We start from the raw sequence: 17,525 nt of genomic DNA, 5'->3' as shown, positions 1-17,525 counted from the left end.
TCAAGGTTGTGATCATTGGTTAGACATTAAGATTTAGTTAATCAATTCTAAACACGTTAATGACAATGAAGAAATGGCTTTGCATGATTAACTCGAGCAGTCAGCGCTGTGGTGCATGTCATCTGCACAAAAACAAGCCATAAGTTGCTGTTAAAGGGTTAGTTCACCCCCAAAATACAAACTGTCATCACTTGCTCTTTTGTCAATCCTAAACCTGATTACTTGAAGCACAAAAGATGTTCCCGGAGAACATTCATCTTTGTCTTTCCTATTAGGCCTAAATAAAAGTGGACATATGGAAAAAAATAAATCTAACTAATCAGCAGTGCCTGTCCCTAATCAGAAACGTTTAGTTTGCAATGACTTAAAGGGTTAGTTCACCCCAAATTGAAGATTCTGTCAGTAATCACTCTCTCTCATGTTGTTCAACACCGTAAGACTTTCGTTCATCTTCGTAACCCAAGTTAAGATATTTCTGATTAAATCTGAGAGCTGTCTCATTCCTCCATAGGCTTCTAGGTAATCGAGATCTGCCATCCCAGAAAAGTTAGTAAAGACATCGTTAAAATAGTCCAAGTGGCTCAACCTTAAGTTTATCAAGCGACGAGAATACTTTTTGTGGGCAAAACAAACCCAAAAATAACGACTTTATTCAACTCTTCATTTTCTTCTGTGTTTCTCTGAGTGAGTTCACGTAGTGTAACAGCGAAGCGCTTCTGGGTTGTACGTCAGAACGGAGGCTCACTATTGGCCGATGCTGGTCATGTGATGTGTGTGATGCTGGCCAATAGTGAGCCTCCGTTCTATTTTAACGATGTCTTTACTAACTTTTCTGGGATGGCAGATCTCGATTACCTAGAAGCCTATGGAGGAGTGAGACAGCTCTCAGATTTAATCAGAAATATCTTAACTTGGGTTACGAAGATGAACGAAAGTCTTACGGTGTTGAACAACATGAGAGAGAGTAATTACTGACAGAATCTTCATTTTTGGGTCAACAAACTCGTTAAGGGTAAGTAAATGATGACAGCATGTTTGTTTTTTCGGGTGACCTGTCCCTTTAAGATTATCACATCAAAACTAGTTCACTAAAATCAATCAAATATTTCGCTCTTTATTTATTTTTTCAGGCAAAGTGGCTGGAGACATTTTCAAGGATAATGCCATCCTGTCCAACCCTGTAGCCGGACTGATGGTGGGGATCCTGGTCACGGTTCTGGTCCAGAGCTCGAGTACTTCCACATCTATTGTGGTCAGCTTGGTCTCGTCCGGATGTAAGAAACACAACTCATTTTTAGCACAGGCTAAACTCATAACCTCAGGTTCATATCCTCTTATTAGGGTTGTCAAATGATTCAAATATACGTAATTAAGGAACTACCGTTCAGAATTTTGGGGATGGTAAATATATTTCTTTAAATACTTTTTAAAGACATTTATAATGTTACAAAATATTCTATTTTTTTATTTTTATTAATTCTGTTCTTTTGAGCTTTCTATTCATCAAAGAATCCGGAAGAAAAAAGTACATCACGGTTTCCACAAAAATATGAATCAGCACAACTGTCTTCAACATTGATAATAATCATAAATGTTTCTTGAGCATCAAATCATCATATTAGAATGATTTCTGAAGGATCATGTGACACTGAAGATGGAAATTCAGTTTCAATCACAGGAATAAATTAGACTTTACAATATATTCACATAGAAAACAGCCATTTTAAATCATAATAATATTTCACATTACTGTATTACTGTATTTTTCATCAAATAAATGCAGCCTTGGTGGGCAGAAGATACTTCTTTCAGAAACATTAAAAAAATCCCAGTGTACATGAAATGACAATTAATTTAAATATTTATTTCTTTATTTACATTTATTAATTTCTATACATACATACATTTTGTCACATATACATATTTCACATATATTGGGCAATGAATTAATTCTCTCATTTCAGTAAATTGTGGCCATGTTGAACTAATTCCTAATTTTTAACTAAAACAATGGAACAAATTATTATATTGTGCACACATTTTTCTTAAAACTAGCGAACGAGTTGTTAATTTGTGGCCGCGATACATATTATATCCCACGTCATGTGCGGAGCTCCATATTCACACACATATGCATTTTATTTGTATTGAGAAACATAAATGAAGATCATTCAAAGACAAAAACAGTGAATAAACTTTAGAAGTCAATATATTGGTTGTTTTTATCTCATATCATTGAACATAAACCCATCAGAGGCCTTTCTGTACTCCTGCAGACGGACACACTTGTGCGACATGCTTTTAATGCAAACTTTATTTTATAATAATAATAATAATTCGTTACATGTATAAAGTGCTTTTCGAGGTATACTCAAAGCGCTTTACATATGGAAGTGGGAATCTCCTCAACCACCACCAATTGTGCCAACTTTTGATCTGATCTAGAACTTTATGACATACAAAGTTCCTTTTAACAAAAATATCTTTATTCTGCAGCGATCATTTGTAAAGCTATTGGGTTACACTTTATTTTAAGGTGTCATTGTTACAGTGTAATTATATATTTAAGTACTGAGTAATATTAAGCATCTACATGTACTTACTATAGGGTTAGGGTAGGATTAGGGTTTGGTTGAGGGTTAGTTGCATACAATTATGCATAATTTACTGTTATTACTATGGTAAGTACATGTAACATGTAACAAGGACACTGTCAAATAAAGTGTCACCAACTATTATGACTCGGTAAACTCGGTAGGCTACTTCTTATTCCACTTTATTTGCAGAAAGCCTCATCTCTAGAAGTTGTTTCATGGTTTTCCTGCTTTAATGAAGAGTTATCTCTCTCGGATGAGCTGATTCGCTGGAGCGAATGCCGTGGTGGCCTGAAAGCCTGAGGATCTTGTGAAGTGTGACTATCAGAGCTCGATCCCAAATCACAACAGATGCAGAGCTTTAATTAGGAAGTTTTGTTTGGGTTAATGAGCTTATGTTTAACTCAATAATAAAGTAAGGGATAATGTAGAGCGAGGCGGTTGTTATAGCGAACACGACCCCTATAGGCTGATCACGACCCCGATAGGCTGATCACGACCCCGACAGGCTGATCACGACCCCGACAGGCTGATCGCGACCCCGACAGGCTGATCACGACCCCGATAGGCTGATCACGACCCCGACAGGCTGATCACGACCCCGACAGGCTGATCACGACCCCGACAGGCTGATCACGACCCCGATAGGCTGATCACGACCCCGATAGGCTGATCACGACCCCGATAGGCTGATCACGACCCCGATAGGCTGATCACGACCCCGATAGGCTGATCACGACCCCGATAGGCTGATCGCGACCCCGACAGGCTGATCGCGACCCCGACAGGCTGATCGCGACCCCGACAGGCTGATCACGACCCCGATAGGCTGATCACGACCCCGACAGGCTGATCACGACCCCGACAGGCTGATCACGACCCCGATAGGCTGATCACGACCCCGACAGGCTGATCGCGACCCCGACAGGCTGATCGCGACCCCGACAGGCTGATCGCGACCCCGACAGGCTGATCACGACCCCGATAGGCTGATCGCGACCCCGACAGGCTGATTGCGACCCCGACAGGCTGATCGCGACCCCGACAGGCTGATCACGACCCCGATAGGCTGATCGCGACCCCGACAGGCTGATCGCGACCCCGACAGGCTGATCGCGACCCCGACAGGCTGATCGCGACCCGGACAGGCTGCGCGACCCGGACAGGCTGATCACGACCCCGACAGGCTGATCACGACCCCGACAGGCTGATCGCGACCCCGACAGGCTGATCGCGACCCGGACAGGCTGATCGCGACCCCGACAGGCTGATCACGACCCCGACAGGCTGATCACGACCCCGACGCGAAGCGGAGCTTGACTCCGCCTGAAGGGGTTGTATTCGCTATAACAACCACCTCGTCTACATTATCCCGCTTATTACATGGCTACCTACAAAATAAATCAATAATTTTACACAAAATATTGATTTAAAAACGATTGTATTGCTTCCGCTAAAGAAAATAGTTATGGAGCTAGAATTGTGTCTTTATTACATGCGAGAAAATAAATGATCTGAGAGAAGAAAAAAAAGTTTGAGAGAAAAAGTTATCACACTGATAGCAAAAAAGCATTTCATGAGAGAAAAAAGAATATTTGAGAGAAAAAGTTTTCATACGAATAGCAAAAAATTCTAATATTTGAGACTTAAAGTTTTGAGGGAAAGTATTTTCTCATAGAACATAAAAAAATATAAATCTTATAATCTTATAAAATATAAATATAAAAAGAAAAAAATCTCTCTCGAAACACTTTGAAAAAAACTCTCAAATATATATTTTTTGCTATCAGTGTGAAAACATTTTCTCAACAAAAAAAAAAGTGTTTCTCTCAAAACGCTTTTCTTTGCTCTCGATGCAATTTCTTGCTCTTGTGTCAGGATTTTGCTTTCGCTGTGAAAATTGTGTCATGGGCGGGGCCACGTTCCTATTGGCCAGTCGGGTGAGCATCGTCTTGTAGATTTTTTTTCTCAGAAATAATTTTTAAAAAATCATTTTTTTTTTATGTTCTATGAGAAAATACTTTCTCTCAAATATTATTTTTTGCTATTGGTATGAACTTTTTCTCTCAAATATTCTTTTTTCTCTCATGAAATGCTTTTTTTGCTATCAGTGTGATAACTTTTTCTCTCAAACTTTTTTTTCTTCTCTCAGATCATTTATTTTCTCGCATGTAATAAAGACACAATTCTAGCTCCATAATAGTCCGTTCCGTCTCTACGGTTAGAATCCTGTGTCCATAGCAACGCTCTGTTTTTCATGGCAACGGTGTGTTATCCTTAGCAACGGTGTGTTATCAAGAAATAACAGACCGCACTCTACATTAGAATTCAACCAAGCCATGTAATAAAGAGTTGTATTATGTACAGTGGGGTCTGAGATCACATGCAAAATCTGGGGGTTGGAAAATATTATGATGTAAAATGATATTTCAAACAAATGGACTTTCACCATCTGAAATTTTCAATGCAACTTTTACTCATTGTTATGCCGATAATATAATTCATAATAAAATAAGTGCATTAATTTAGAAAAATGCGAAATAGAAGGATTTTTACTAGTAAGCTCGTTTTTTTTTTCTGTACAAAACGTTTGACGTTTTCTGTACAAAACGTACACACGTTTGTGTGTGTGTGAAAATACAGAATGTGAAATTGTGCATGGGCATGTGGGTTTCTGAGCTCAATGCAATCCTGTGTCTTTATCCTTTGAAATGGTTTAAAGAGAACAACCTTGAGTAAAGCTTGGCTTTTCTCTGAGTAAGTGAATTGAAGCTAATGGATGTCAGGAGTGGGAGTGTGTTCAAGTTCTGTGGGCCTTCAGGGAATACACACACCATCAGCGTAAAGGGACAGTCATTACTGATGCGAAACTACACACTGATAGTATCTGAAAGGAAATGTGACTTGACTCTAATGCTAGCCTGATTTAAGAGTCAGTCGAAACAATGGAAATGAAATTATGTCATATCCAGTGTCATAAACCGCAGAACTGGAGAGATGCTTCGTGACGGGGTGCAAACACCACTGAAAGAAGTGCATTTATAATGTTGTGCATTTATAAAGTCTCACCAAGGCTGCATTTATTTAAAGAAATAAAAACAGTTATATATCGAAATAATATAACATTTAAAACTAGCTGTTTTCTATGTGAATATAGAGTAAAGTAAAGCTAATATCAGCATATATACCATGGTCTGGGTGAATACTCGATTCTGATTGGCTGCAGGGTGTCCATTATAAAGTGATAGAGGGCACCTAGTAAAGGAGTTCTGGTGAAACTGACTGTTTACCGTTCGAAATGAATAAATGAATGCGCTGGCTATCAGCTGTGAGTAACCATAGCAACAGGCAGTAAACTGAAGGGTTCTACGAGCTGAGCGGACTATAAATATCTCCGGTTGCTAAATAAACCGTCAGGCGTAACCAGGGAAACCAAGTTATTGTTTGTAAAAACTTTAGATTTCGATTGTAAAACTAATTAAAATATAAACTAATGTTTTAAAAATGTGTTATTTGGCAAGTGACCATGGTATAAGCGGGTTAATGCCCTTCGAGGTGTTTATTGTCAGGTATTAATGACTTCGGCGGAGGCAACCGTCAGACGCGCGCCTCGCCGTCGTCCATTAATACCTGACAATGGACACCTCGTCGTGCATTAACCCTTACGTATTCACATAGAAAACAGCTTGTAATAATATTTCACTGTTTTAACTGTTTGTTTTCCAAATAAATGCAGCCTTGGTGAGCAGAAGAGACTTTGTTGCAGCCACATAAAAAAAAATGTGTCCGTGTGTGTGTGTGTGTGTGTGTGTGTGTGTAGTGCTCGAGGTGAAGTCTGCGGTCCCCATCATTATGGGCTCCAACATCGGCACGTCTGTCACCAACACCATCGTCGCCCTGATGCAAGCAGGAGAGAGGAACGAATTTAAACGGTATTTCACCATCACGGTTTTCATCAGGATTAAATCAAACCACTCTGTTCACGTTAAGTATTTATAAGTTCATTTGCAAAATGCTTCCTAATTTTGCCGAATTGATTTCTCTAAGTCAACATGAAATCATAATGGTCCTCATTTACATTGTCAATAGGCCTACATGTTCTAGGTCTTACTGTGAATAATTTATCAGTGCAAAGAAAACGAATTATCTTTCAAAGCTTTCAACAAAATGCAATATATCTGTTTTTCTGCCTCTGAAATGACTTTAATTTCAGCGTAGGTGTAAACTAATGTGATGTAGTCGTCATACTGTATATATCATAAATATATGGGCTGCCAACTTTTGAGTTTAGCTTGGAGTGAGATTTTTGTTGGGGGGTGGGGGTGGTATGTAAAAACAAATATTGCATCACAATAAGTGTAATTGTGATTGTCAAAATATTTGGTAATTAAATAGAATTTTATGAAGTTTAGTGACAACATGTTACAATGTTTACATTGTACAATGACTGGTAGGATACAGTTTTTATTATTTCTTGACAAAAATTTCAAGATTTCAATTCCATTCTTCACTCAAAAAAATGAACGAGGAAGGTTGTGCACTTTACATAATATATTTATATTTAGTTTACTTATAATTATTGTGTTTGTTGACTTGAAATGTTTTTTTCTATTAAGGTCCACGTAATTATGTCTCAACTTAACAGTACAAAATCCTAACGCGTTGTCTAAACACAAACCATTTATGTTAAGTAAAAAATTCTTACATCCAGCGGGTGGCAGTATAGCTTTAGCTTAGTGCGACGCCAACTGCCATTTTGCCCTAACTTAATTTGATTGTGTTCAATCTGTTTATATGTAAAATTTAAGTTGACTTAATCCGTTTGTGTTGGATTACTTGAATGATTTGTGTTGCATTAACTGAAACTTGGTGGTGCTTGTTAGTTCCCAGCATGCTTTGCATATGGTTGAATTAAGAGAGAATAAATGTTAAAATGAAGTGTTATTTTATGTTTTTTTGAGAAAATTAGAAAAGGGAAAGACTTGATTGTGTGTAATTGTGTTTAATGTTCAATTACATTGGAATTATTAGAACCATTTAAATTACAGTGGGTTACCATTGTGGAGAAGAGTGGAGCATTTTGATTGTCTGTGGACTGATTCAGTTACTATCAAATGCTTTGGTTGAAGGAACATGTAAATCTAACCATTTAAGATGCTAATATGTGTTTCTGCTAGCTGATAGCTATTTATAGTCTATCAATTTAATTATGTGTCACTAAAATAAATGGAATATTAAGTAAGATGGATTCAACTATTTAATTAAGTTGAATGTAGAGGTGGGCGATACTCCAAATTTCGGTATCGATCCGATACCAAGTAAATACAGGGTCAGTATCGCCGATATCGATACCGATACCAATACTTTTTCGTTTTAAAAGCATGCACTTGAACTTATGCACTTTCCTGTGCTAGAGCAGTGTGTCATGATTTATGAGGTGAATGCATCATTAATATGCTAAATCTGAATACGTTTTCATGACTACTAAATATTTTGTGATTTGTGCTTTCAACTCGCCTGTAATTATTAGTCAGTGACTTTTACAAAACTTCCCTAATTATAGTAAAAGTACTATTGTACACTAGCCTACTGTTTAAAAGTTTGGGGTCTGTAAGATTTTTCATTCTCTTCTGCATTTATTTGATCAAAAATACAGTAAAAACTGTAATATTACAATTTAACATAGGCTATCTGTTTTCTATGTCATACTAAACTGTAATTTATTCAAGTGATCAAAGCTGAATTTTCGGCATCATTACTCCAGTCATGATAATTCATTTTAATATGCTGATTTACAGCTCAGGAAACATTTCTTATTATTATCAATGTTGAAAACAGTTTCATATTTTTTGTGGAAACCATGATGCAGAATTATTTAATGAACACAGTTGAAAGAACAGCATTTATATGAAGTAGTTTTTTTTAACAGTGAAAAACCCTTGACTGTCACTTTTGATCAATTGAATGCATTGATCCTTGTTGAATAAAAATATTAATTTCATTAAAAAAATCTTACTGACGTCAACATTTTGAACCGTTATGTACACTTTTGCTTTGTTTATTTAAAAAAAAAATACCCGATTGTTTCTCTGTCATCTAAGCAAGGCTTCGTTTCCCAAACGCACTGGTCCTGTGAGCTCAGCGAAGCACCAGCATCGAACGCTCTCTGTGATTGATTGGTTTCGTCTTGTATCCAGATGACTAGGAGAAAAAGCCTACACAATTATCCGCTAACATTCGCTTATTTTTCCACTTAGAAGCTTATTTTACGCACTGAATTGCGTGCTAAATTAATAAAAATTACTGGTAAAAAAAACACACACATTTGTATCGATATTTTTATGTGAGGATCGATCCTTTTCGATACCACGTCAGTATCGATATATCGATACTCAAGGATCGATCTGCCCACCTCTAGTTGAATGTAAATTAGTTGATCCAAAATATTTGCAAAATAGTTGTGCTGACAATATTAAATTAAGCTGTGCCCAACCATAGTAAATAAGTTGAGTAAACCTTAATAAATTAAGTTGAGCCAACGTAAGTACATTCAATTGGAATAACATAATTGCATAATGCTGAAATAAAGCAAGTTAATCATGTGGAAATCCTTTCCATGATTTTTTTTATGTTCATTCAAAGAGTTATTTTTTTGAGTGTTGTGATTTGATTCCGATTTTGATTCAATATTGACTACTTTGGATACATGTTTATTTGAAATTTTATTTAAAAAAATAATCTCACCTAATGCTGTAAACATAGAGGGCCCAATCTGCTGGTATTATTAAAGGTTAAAAATAACAAATGAAATTAAATATAATGCAGTTTTTGTTATAATAACAATTATTTAATGACATAAGTAAAAATATAATAAATATGTAATATAGTGCTCAGCAAAATCTCCTCTCTAGCTATTTTTTCTATTCAATTAACATGCTATGGTCATTAAATGGCTTTCCTGAGGTAAATGTAACGTTATGTGACATAATTGTTCTCCTGCTATTATATATTGACCTCTTTCCGTGGTTGAAAAACACTAATTGGTCGATATAGAGTGCCGAAGTTATGACGTCACTTTGTAGGCCAAAACGCGGAAGTGAGTTAGCATTTTAGCACTACGGGTTCCCTCGCCCTAAAGTCTATGGGTTTTTTGAATGGGTTTTTGCTAAATCGCCTGAAATAAGGTCTGTGGTTAACAAAGCCTCTAAATATTTTCACGTTTTGATCTATGACATAAAACACACCAGTTATAACCTGCTTGTGATTTTTTAAAACTTTATTGTGTCTTAAAAACGGTGGTTGCTAACAAGTTGCTAAAAGGGACTACATCCTCTTTGGCGGGGACTTTAGACGTCATCATGACAAACATGAAATCTCTCACTAGCCCGCGTTTCAGCTTCACGTTCTTAGAAGTTTACCTTTCAGTTAATATAGCCTACATAACGTTATTTTTGTTTTGTCCCGAGATGCAACCACAAGTCATCGAATGAAATCTCGTTTGTTTTCCGTCCGATGTTATCCAGCGGAGACTCTGGGTTCGTGCCAGATGGAGTAAAAAAGGCTAGCAGTAGCAAGAATAAACGTTTTTCATAACCAAATCAACAGCTAAAATACCTTTTGTCTTTCTCTTAAAATATCTAAAAGCTTGTTTACTTTGCCACTGTTTAATAGATTAGATCCGCTGCAGTTTTATTAAAGGCTAACGTTACGTTGAGAAATGTGTTTAATTAAAATATTCAAAATAATACCTGGTTTATTGACTTTTATTGTAACTTGTTTGGATATAATTATAGATAGGGTGGGTCCTGCACCTTGTGAACTTGGCTTTTACCCACCTATAATAATATGATTGTATTTGTAAACAGCATTGCCGTAGTTAAAGCAGGCAATGATATTAATCTTTGTTATTTTAGTAGTAAATGTTAACTATATTTAATGTGCTATATAAACGTGGACAATTCCCAGAGAACACGCTGATATGTATAGCCCTAATGCACTGTAAGTTGACTGTCTGACAAATACACAAATTAAATGTTAAACTATTGCATACTACTTGTATACTATTGTAACTACACTCCAGTCAGCTCACAGTAATGTGAATGTGAGATCAAATTTACTACACAGGCTCTCACATTGGGGCTTGTGGATTACCAGGTAAAAATAGAAAATGTTAACAAAATGAGGTTTATTTAGGGAACATATATGGTTTAATTATAATATATTATAATAAGCATTTGCTATTGACAATTCTCTTTAAATTCAACATATATAATTATATACAACTATTATATTAAATGTTTGGAATTGAACTGCGTTATGCTTGTTCAGAGATTATTTGTATAGTTATCTTAAATACATAGTTATCTTAAATACATATTATAACTCCTCTATCTCTCCCTAGTTTTACTTACTCGATTAACCTTGTACCTCATGCTGGCCCTTACAATACCGGCAAGTAAACCAGCATCTAAGCTGCACTGTTCATGTCCAGATTTATAGTTGTTCTCTCTTCGATCTATGGTTTTTCTATCGTCTAAGAAAAAGGACATGGAAATTGATACGGCCATAGCTAACGTTAGTGCTTCTGAGATGGTTAAAGCGCGTTTTTTTTCCTGGCGAATTAGCAAATGGTATGCAAACATACAATCAAACATAATAGGCTACAGTGAAAGATAATCTTTAAAGTTTATTTGGGGCACAATGATCAGGCATAATAATCTTAATCACAAAGAAAATAATATTAAGGTTTATATAAACTAACAAAATAATAAACGAATAAATAAAACATTAACAAAAGATTTAAAAAATCTCAGAGAGGCACGCATAAACAAAATTAGTTTCTAACATTTTTTGAAAAACAGAAGGGGCAGTATTTCTCATGAAAAAGTGGATAAGTGTTCATACCATAGACTGTAAAAATAGGTTCATACCATAGACTGTAAAACATAGGTTCATACACAGTGCAGATCATAATGAGCGAGCGAGTGAGTGAGTTTGAGGAAGCTTGATGATGACGTTGATCCGCGTCCATGGTGTGCTGTAGTCCGTTGATAGCCTACCGTTAGCATTTTATATCCGACGGCTTTATTTAGGCTTCAAAATGTATACATTTTGGATTAAGTTGTAAAGATTATCTTGATAGACAAAACGTGTAAGGGTCACAACTCTTTGTTGAACACAGATCTTATTTTTTGCGATTTTCCAAAAGTCTATGGGGAAAATGCATTGCTTTTTGATCGAGGGAACCCATGCGCCGCTAACTTCCGGGTTGGCCTACAAAGTGACGTCATTACTTAATTAATATAATTAGTTTAATATTAAAAGTACCTCTTTGCTCCGCAATTTTTCTGTGCGTGAGAAAATGGATGTGTGGCGTGAGAGCGTGTGAAAAGCGTCAATTGCGTGAGTCTCACGCTCAATGCCTGAGAGTTGGCAGCCCTGTTATTTAAATTATGTGAAATCAAGATGCATTTACTTGGGATGCAAAATTGCATGAGATAAGAAGTCTTGTTTTCTGACAAATTGAGTTTCTGCTTAAAACAAGAAAAATGATCTGTCTATGGAGTGAAAAAAAAACGTATTTAAAAGGAAATCGGGTTTGTTTTTCTGACAACAATAAAAAATATAAAAAATTTTTTTTAGTGTTGCTATTCAGTCGTTTTAGGTTATGCAACCTTTCTAAAATCCTGCAGAAAGTTAACAATTATGGCAATAATAGCAAAAGCACATTGACTTCAGGACGATGGAACCGGAATATGCAACTTGTTTCTGGGTTTTTGTCCTACAAAAATACATAATTCCTGCAGTAAATGATGATGATGACCTTCAGCCTTCATGTCCTGGCTAGAAAGCCTTTTCAAAACTCGCATTCATCCAGCTCTCACTCCGTTCTGATATAAAACCATCCAATTCCCCATGAATAATATATAATTTCCATCACATTACAGGCTGAATGTCCCGCGAATGTCATTTCAGGTTTACTTTTACTACATTATTCAACAAATTTCCTTTCTCTTCTGTTTTTATCCATGAAAAACACACATTAAAAAAGCCTCAGTGATGAATGCAGAGACTGTAAACAGACACAGCTGTGATCACACAGCTTCTTTGTTTTTCCGCAGAACTATTTCTGTTAATAATGCAATGAAGCTGAAATAAAATAAAATATAAATATTAGTTGAAAAACTAATTTGCAGTAAACTGAAATACAGCACTAAAAGCACTAACATTAGTAACTGGAAATTAATAAAAAACTTAAACTAACTAGCTAAAAATCTAAATAGTAATATAAAAAAAATTAAATGACATAAGCACGTAACAAAATGACAAAAAATAAACTAAAATTAACATGAAAACTAAAACTCAAATAACGCTGCGTCCTGCAAAATGATTGCTGTGATTAGTCACAACTTAAAATTCAACATTAGAATAAGTAATAATGTGTTGTTTCAACTTAAAGTGTTCGTACTTGACCTAAAATTGTATGTTTAGTCAAAGTCCCCCTTTAGTCAATAATTGTATCCCTTAAAACTCATCTTTGATCACCAAAATTATATATTGAAAAAAATTTTCCTTGAAAAAAATTCTCGCTTGATGTCTTGAATGTTTTTTTGTTTTTTTTTACAAGAGAACAATAACAGAATCAATACGGTTTCTTTCGGCTTTTCATTTCTGATTCTTTTTTAATGTGTTCATGAGATTTGCTGGCACTGTGTGTATGTTTTGAAGGATTATACTGTGTTGAAGCAGAGAAGTTTGTTTGTGGCGTAATGTGTTTTATTAGTTTAATACAGCATGATTGTGGCTCAGGAAACGGTGTCGGTGGTTTCTCTGAGATTTTCATACTAGGGAGTTTAAAAGCACAGAATTACTGGCAAAAGTCATGGAAATTCATTGGTCAAAAGGTGTGGAAACCCTTTCAGAATAAACATTTGTAATTTTGGGAGAGTTCTAGTACCAAATTCTCAACTCCCAACCAATTCCCAAAATTGTAAGGATGTTTTTTAGACTTCATGCCTTTAAATATCTTGAATGTAACTCGACACCCTTGCCTCATTTAGTATGCACGGTTCTATGAATATGCAAATGAGCCCCGCCTCCACTCACTCACTCAGCTCAGAGATCCACTGGTTGACGATCACACGTTGATCTGATTGGTTACAAGGTAGTTTGTGACGTCAGAAACACCAGCGATTTCAAAGTGTGTGTTTGAGACTGTCTTTGGTTCACTGCAGATTTAAGGAGAAAATACTCAGCAATGCTGTCGACTTATGAACTTACTCATGGTTTGTGTTAAAGCATAGGCATATAAACAACATTAAAAGCTGGATTTTCACCACAGGGGGACTATAACTTTAGTTTAGTTGGATATTTAAGTTCTCTCCACATATTTGAAGTGCAGCAATGTTCTCTGGTTCTCCAGTGCGTTTGCTGGTGCGACGATCCACGACTGCTTTAACTGGCTGTCGGTGCTGGTCCTGCTGCCGGTCGAGGTGGCCTCGGGTCTGATGAGCTTCCTAGCCAGAGTCACTGTCAGCGGCTTTCAGCTTCACAGCGGAGAAGAGGCTCCTGAACTGCTGAAGACCCTCACTGAGCCCTTCACCAAACTCATCATACAGGTGTGTGTGTGTGTGTGTGTGTGTGTGTGTGTGTGAGAAGCTCCTGAACTGCTGAAGACCCTCACTGAGCCCTTCACCAAACTCATCATACAGGTGTGTGTGTGTGTGTGTGTGTGTGAGAGTGAGAAGCTCCTGAACTGCTGAAGACCCTCACTGAGCCCTTCACCAAACTCATCATACAGGTGTGTGTGTGTGTGTGTGTGTGTGTGTGTGTGTGTGTGTGAGAGAGAGAAGCTCCTGAACTGCTGAAGACCCTCACTGAGCCCTTCACCAAACTCATCATACAGGTGTGTGTGTGTGTGTGTGTGTGTGTGAGAAGCTCCTGAACTGCTGAAGACCCTCACTGAGCCCTTCACCAAACTCATCATACAGGTGTGTGTGTGTGTGTGAGTGTGAGAGTGTGAGTGTGAGAGTGTGAGAGTGTGAGTGTGAGAGTGTGAGAGTGTGAGAGTGTGAGTGTGAGTGTGAGTGTGAGTGTGAGTGTGAGTGTGAGTGTGAGTGTGAGTGTGAGTGTGAGTGTGAGTGTGTGGAGTGTGAGTGTGAGTGTGTGTGTGTGTGTGTGAAGCTCCTGAACTGCTGAAGACCCTCACTGAGCCCTTCACCAAACTCATCATACAGGTGTGTGTGTGTGTGTGTGTGAGAGTGAGAAGCTCCTGAACTGCTGAAGACCCTCACTGAGCCCTTCACCAAACTCATCATACAGGTGTGTGTGTGTGTGTGTGTGTGTGAGAGTGAGAAGCTCCTGAACTGCTGAAGACCCTCACTGAGCCCTTCACCAAACTCATCATACAGGTGTGTGTGTGTGTGTGTGTGTGTGTGTAAGAGGCTCCTGAACTGCTGAAGACCCTCACTGAGCCCTTCACCAAACTCATCATACAGGTGTGTGTGTGTGTGTGTGTGTGTGTGTGTGTAAGAGGCTCCTGAACTGCTGAAGACCCTCACTGAGCCCTTCACCAAACTCATCATACAGGTGTGTGTGTGTGTGTGTGTGTGTGTGTGTGAGAGTGAGAAGCTCCTGAACTGCTGAAGACCCTCACTGAGCCCTTCACCAAACTCATCATACAGGTGTGTGTGTGTGTGTGTGTGTGTAAGAGGCTCCTGAATTGCTGAAGACCCTCACTGAGCCCTTCACCAAACTCATCATACAGGTGTGTGTGTGTGTGTGTGTGTGTGTGTGTGTAAGAAGCTCCTGAACTGCTGAAGACCCTCACTGAGCCCTTCACCAAACTCATCGTGTGTGTGTGTGTGTGTGTGTGTGTGTAAGAAGCTCCTGAACTGCTGAAATCCTGTGTCCTGCATATCTCCCTTAAACCTGTGCATGTCACCCCTGTGTGTGTGTGTGTGTGTGTGTGTGTGTGTGTGTGTAAGTGTGTTTAGACTCGCTCATGTTTCCTCGAGTCCTGAGATGTGCAGATGTGAAGTCTTCTGTGTCAGGCTGTGTTTTCTGCCGATACTCTCTGACAGTGATGCTGACTCTCTCTCTTCTAGCTGGATAAATCCGTAATCACGGGCATCGCTCTGGGCGACGAGTCCGTGAGGAATCACAGCCTGGTGAAAGTCTGGTGCAAGTCCAGCGTCTTTCTGGTAACTTTCTGCTGACACACACACTGTTCATGCATCTAATCGACACATCAAGAATTTACCTAAAGTTTCTTTTTCCTTCCCGAAAAAGATGATGAAATTTTGCTTGATATTGATTTTATCCATTCAGTTTTTTTTTTCATTTATGTATGAATTAATAAATAAATTAACAAATATATAGGCTTTATATATATATATATATATATATATATATATATATATATATATATATATTTACACTCACACAAATTGAAGGAGACAAAAGAAATGTATTCAACTTTTGCACACATATTCTCATTACTTTTTCTACAATGCATTGTGGTTTACTTGTGTATGTTTTTATTTTATTTTATTTTATTGCATTTAAAAAAAAATGTTATTAATTTTTTTACTTTATTTTATTGAATTTATTATCATTTATTTTTATTATTATTTATTTTTTTACTTGATTTGACTTATCATTGAGCATTTGATGTTTTGTGTTTAATAAATCATCATAAAGTTTATGGCGTTTAAATCATAGGTTTAAATGCACCACAATTAAAAAATAGATATATTTAAAAAGTTTTCCCACTTAAATGAGAAGTTGGGATGATAATATTAACTGAAAATAAAATTTTACAAAAATAAACTTATTAGAAATAATTTCTTATTATTTAAGAATTTAGTATTTAAGACCTTTAATCGCACAATTCTGAATTTTCCCCCATAATTGTGAGAGACTGATTGCAGGTTATAAAGCCTGCGTTACGAGGTATAAAATCACAATTGCAAAAGTAAAATCAGATTTTTCAGATAAAAAGTCTCGATTACTTTAGCATTTGTTATTCCCATGACGGAAAGAAGCTTCCGTAGAAAGGAGACGTGGACGTGTTCCTGACAGGAGTTTCACACTAAACTCACTTTCTTAGCCAGAAAGTGTGTGTTTGTGTGTCAAGTAAACTCTTCCTGGTCAAGTTGTGTTTGGATTGGCATTTGCAAACCCAGTCTCTCTCTGTCAGTCATTCTGCCACTCATCATCCACTCCACAGTGTCATGTCATCGCTCACAGAAGTGTGTGTCACAGAGTGTGTGTGTCACAGAGTGTGTGTGTACCTCTCGTGTTGATCCTCTCTCTCCAAGAAGTCCCACTGTCTCTCTCTCTCTCTCTCTCTCTCTCTCTCTCTCTCTCCAGTCTTCAGTGAACATGACAGCATCTGCCGCCCACAACTGCTCCGCTGAACTGCATTGTGGGAATGACAGTGATCTCGCCTGGATCACACAGAACATCTCCTCACAGATCAACACAGAGAAATGTGAGTGTAGTCTTGGAGTCATTTTAAAGTGAAATATTTGGTTTGTCTTATTTCTCCTAACCAGGATTAATATGGGTGTGTGTATTTATTTGTTTGTTTATATATTTTTTTATTTACTTTCTATTCATTTACTTTTGTAGTTTTATTTATTTGTTTATTTTTATAATTTTATTTATTTGCTTTCTATTGATTTACTTTCTATTTATTTAATCTTTTAGATTTTTATTTACTTTATTTGTTTATTTATTAATAGTTTTATTTACTTTCTGTTCATTTATTTACTTTGTTCATTTATTTATTTCTCTTTTTTATTTATTTATATCTTTGATTTTTATTCTTTCTGTATATTTATTAAAAAATTTTTACTGTCTATTAATTTACTTTATTTATTAACAGTTTTATTTATTTTTATTTTAATTTATTTTTTTGTTTTTATT

At 36.8% G+C, this 17,525-nt stretch overlaps 1 protein-coding gene across 2 annotated transcripts in view; it reads left to right on the top strand.

Annotated features, from left to right (window-relative positions):
- The window catches only part of slc34a1a (solute carrier family 34 member 1a), a 38,381-nt gene that overhangs the window by 8,328 nt on the left and 12,528 nt on the right, over positions 1-17,525 (top strand). For both annotated transcript variants that reach the window (XM_082176997.1, XM_082176998.1), the window contains 5 exons: positions 1,131-1,274; positions 6,415-6,526; positions 14,017-14,212; positions 15,701-15,796; positions 16,968-17,088. In XM_082176997.1, coding sequence (XP_082033123.1) covers positions 1,131-1,274; positions 6,415-6,526; positions 14,017-14,212; positions 15,701-15,796; positions 16,968-17,088 — 669 coding nt within the window. The remainder of the gene's footprint in view (positions 1-1,130; positions 1,275-6,414; positions 6,527-14,016; positions 14,213-15,700; positions 15,797-16,967; positions 17,089-17,525) is intronic.

This window comes from Leuciscus leuciscus, assembly GCF_965113295.1.
Source record: "Leuciscus leuciscus genome assembly, chromosome: 8".
Classification (NCBI taxonomy): domain Eukaryota; kingdom Metazoa; phylum Chordata; class Actinopteri; order Cypriniformes; family Leuciscidae; genus Leuciscus; species Leuciscus leuciscus.
Note: the sequence above shows the minus strand (reverse complement) of the source record. Positions and strands in the feature narration are given on the sequence as shown.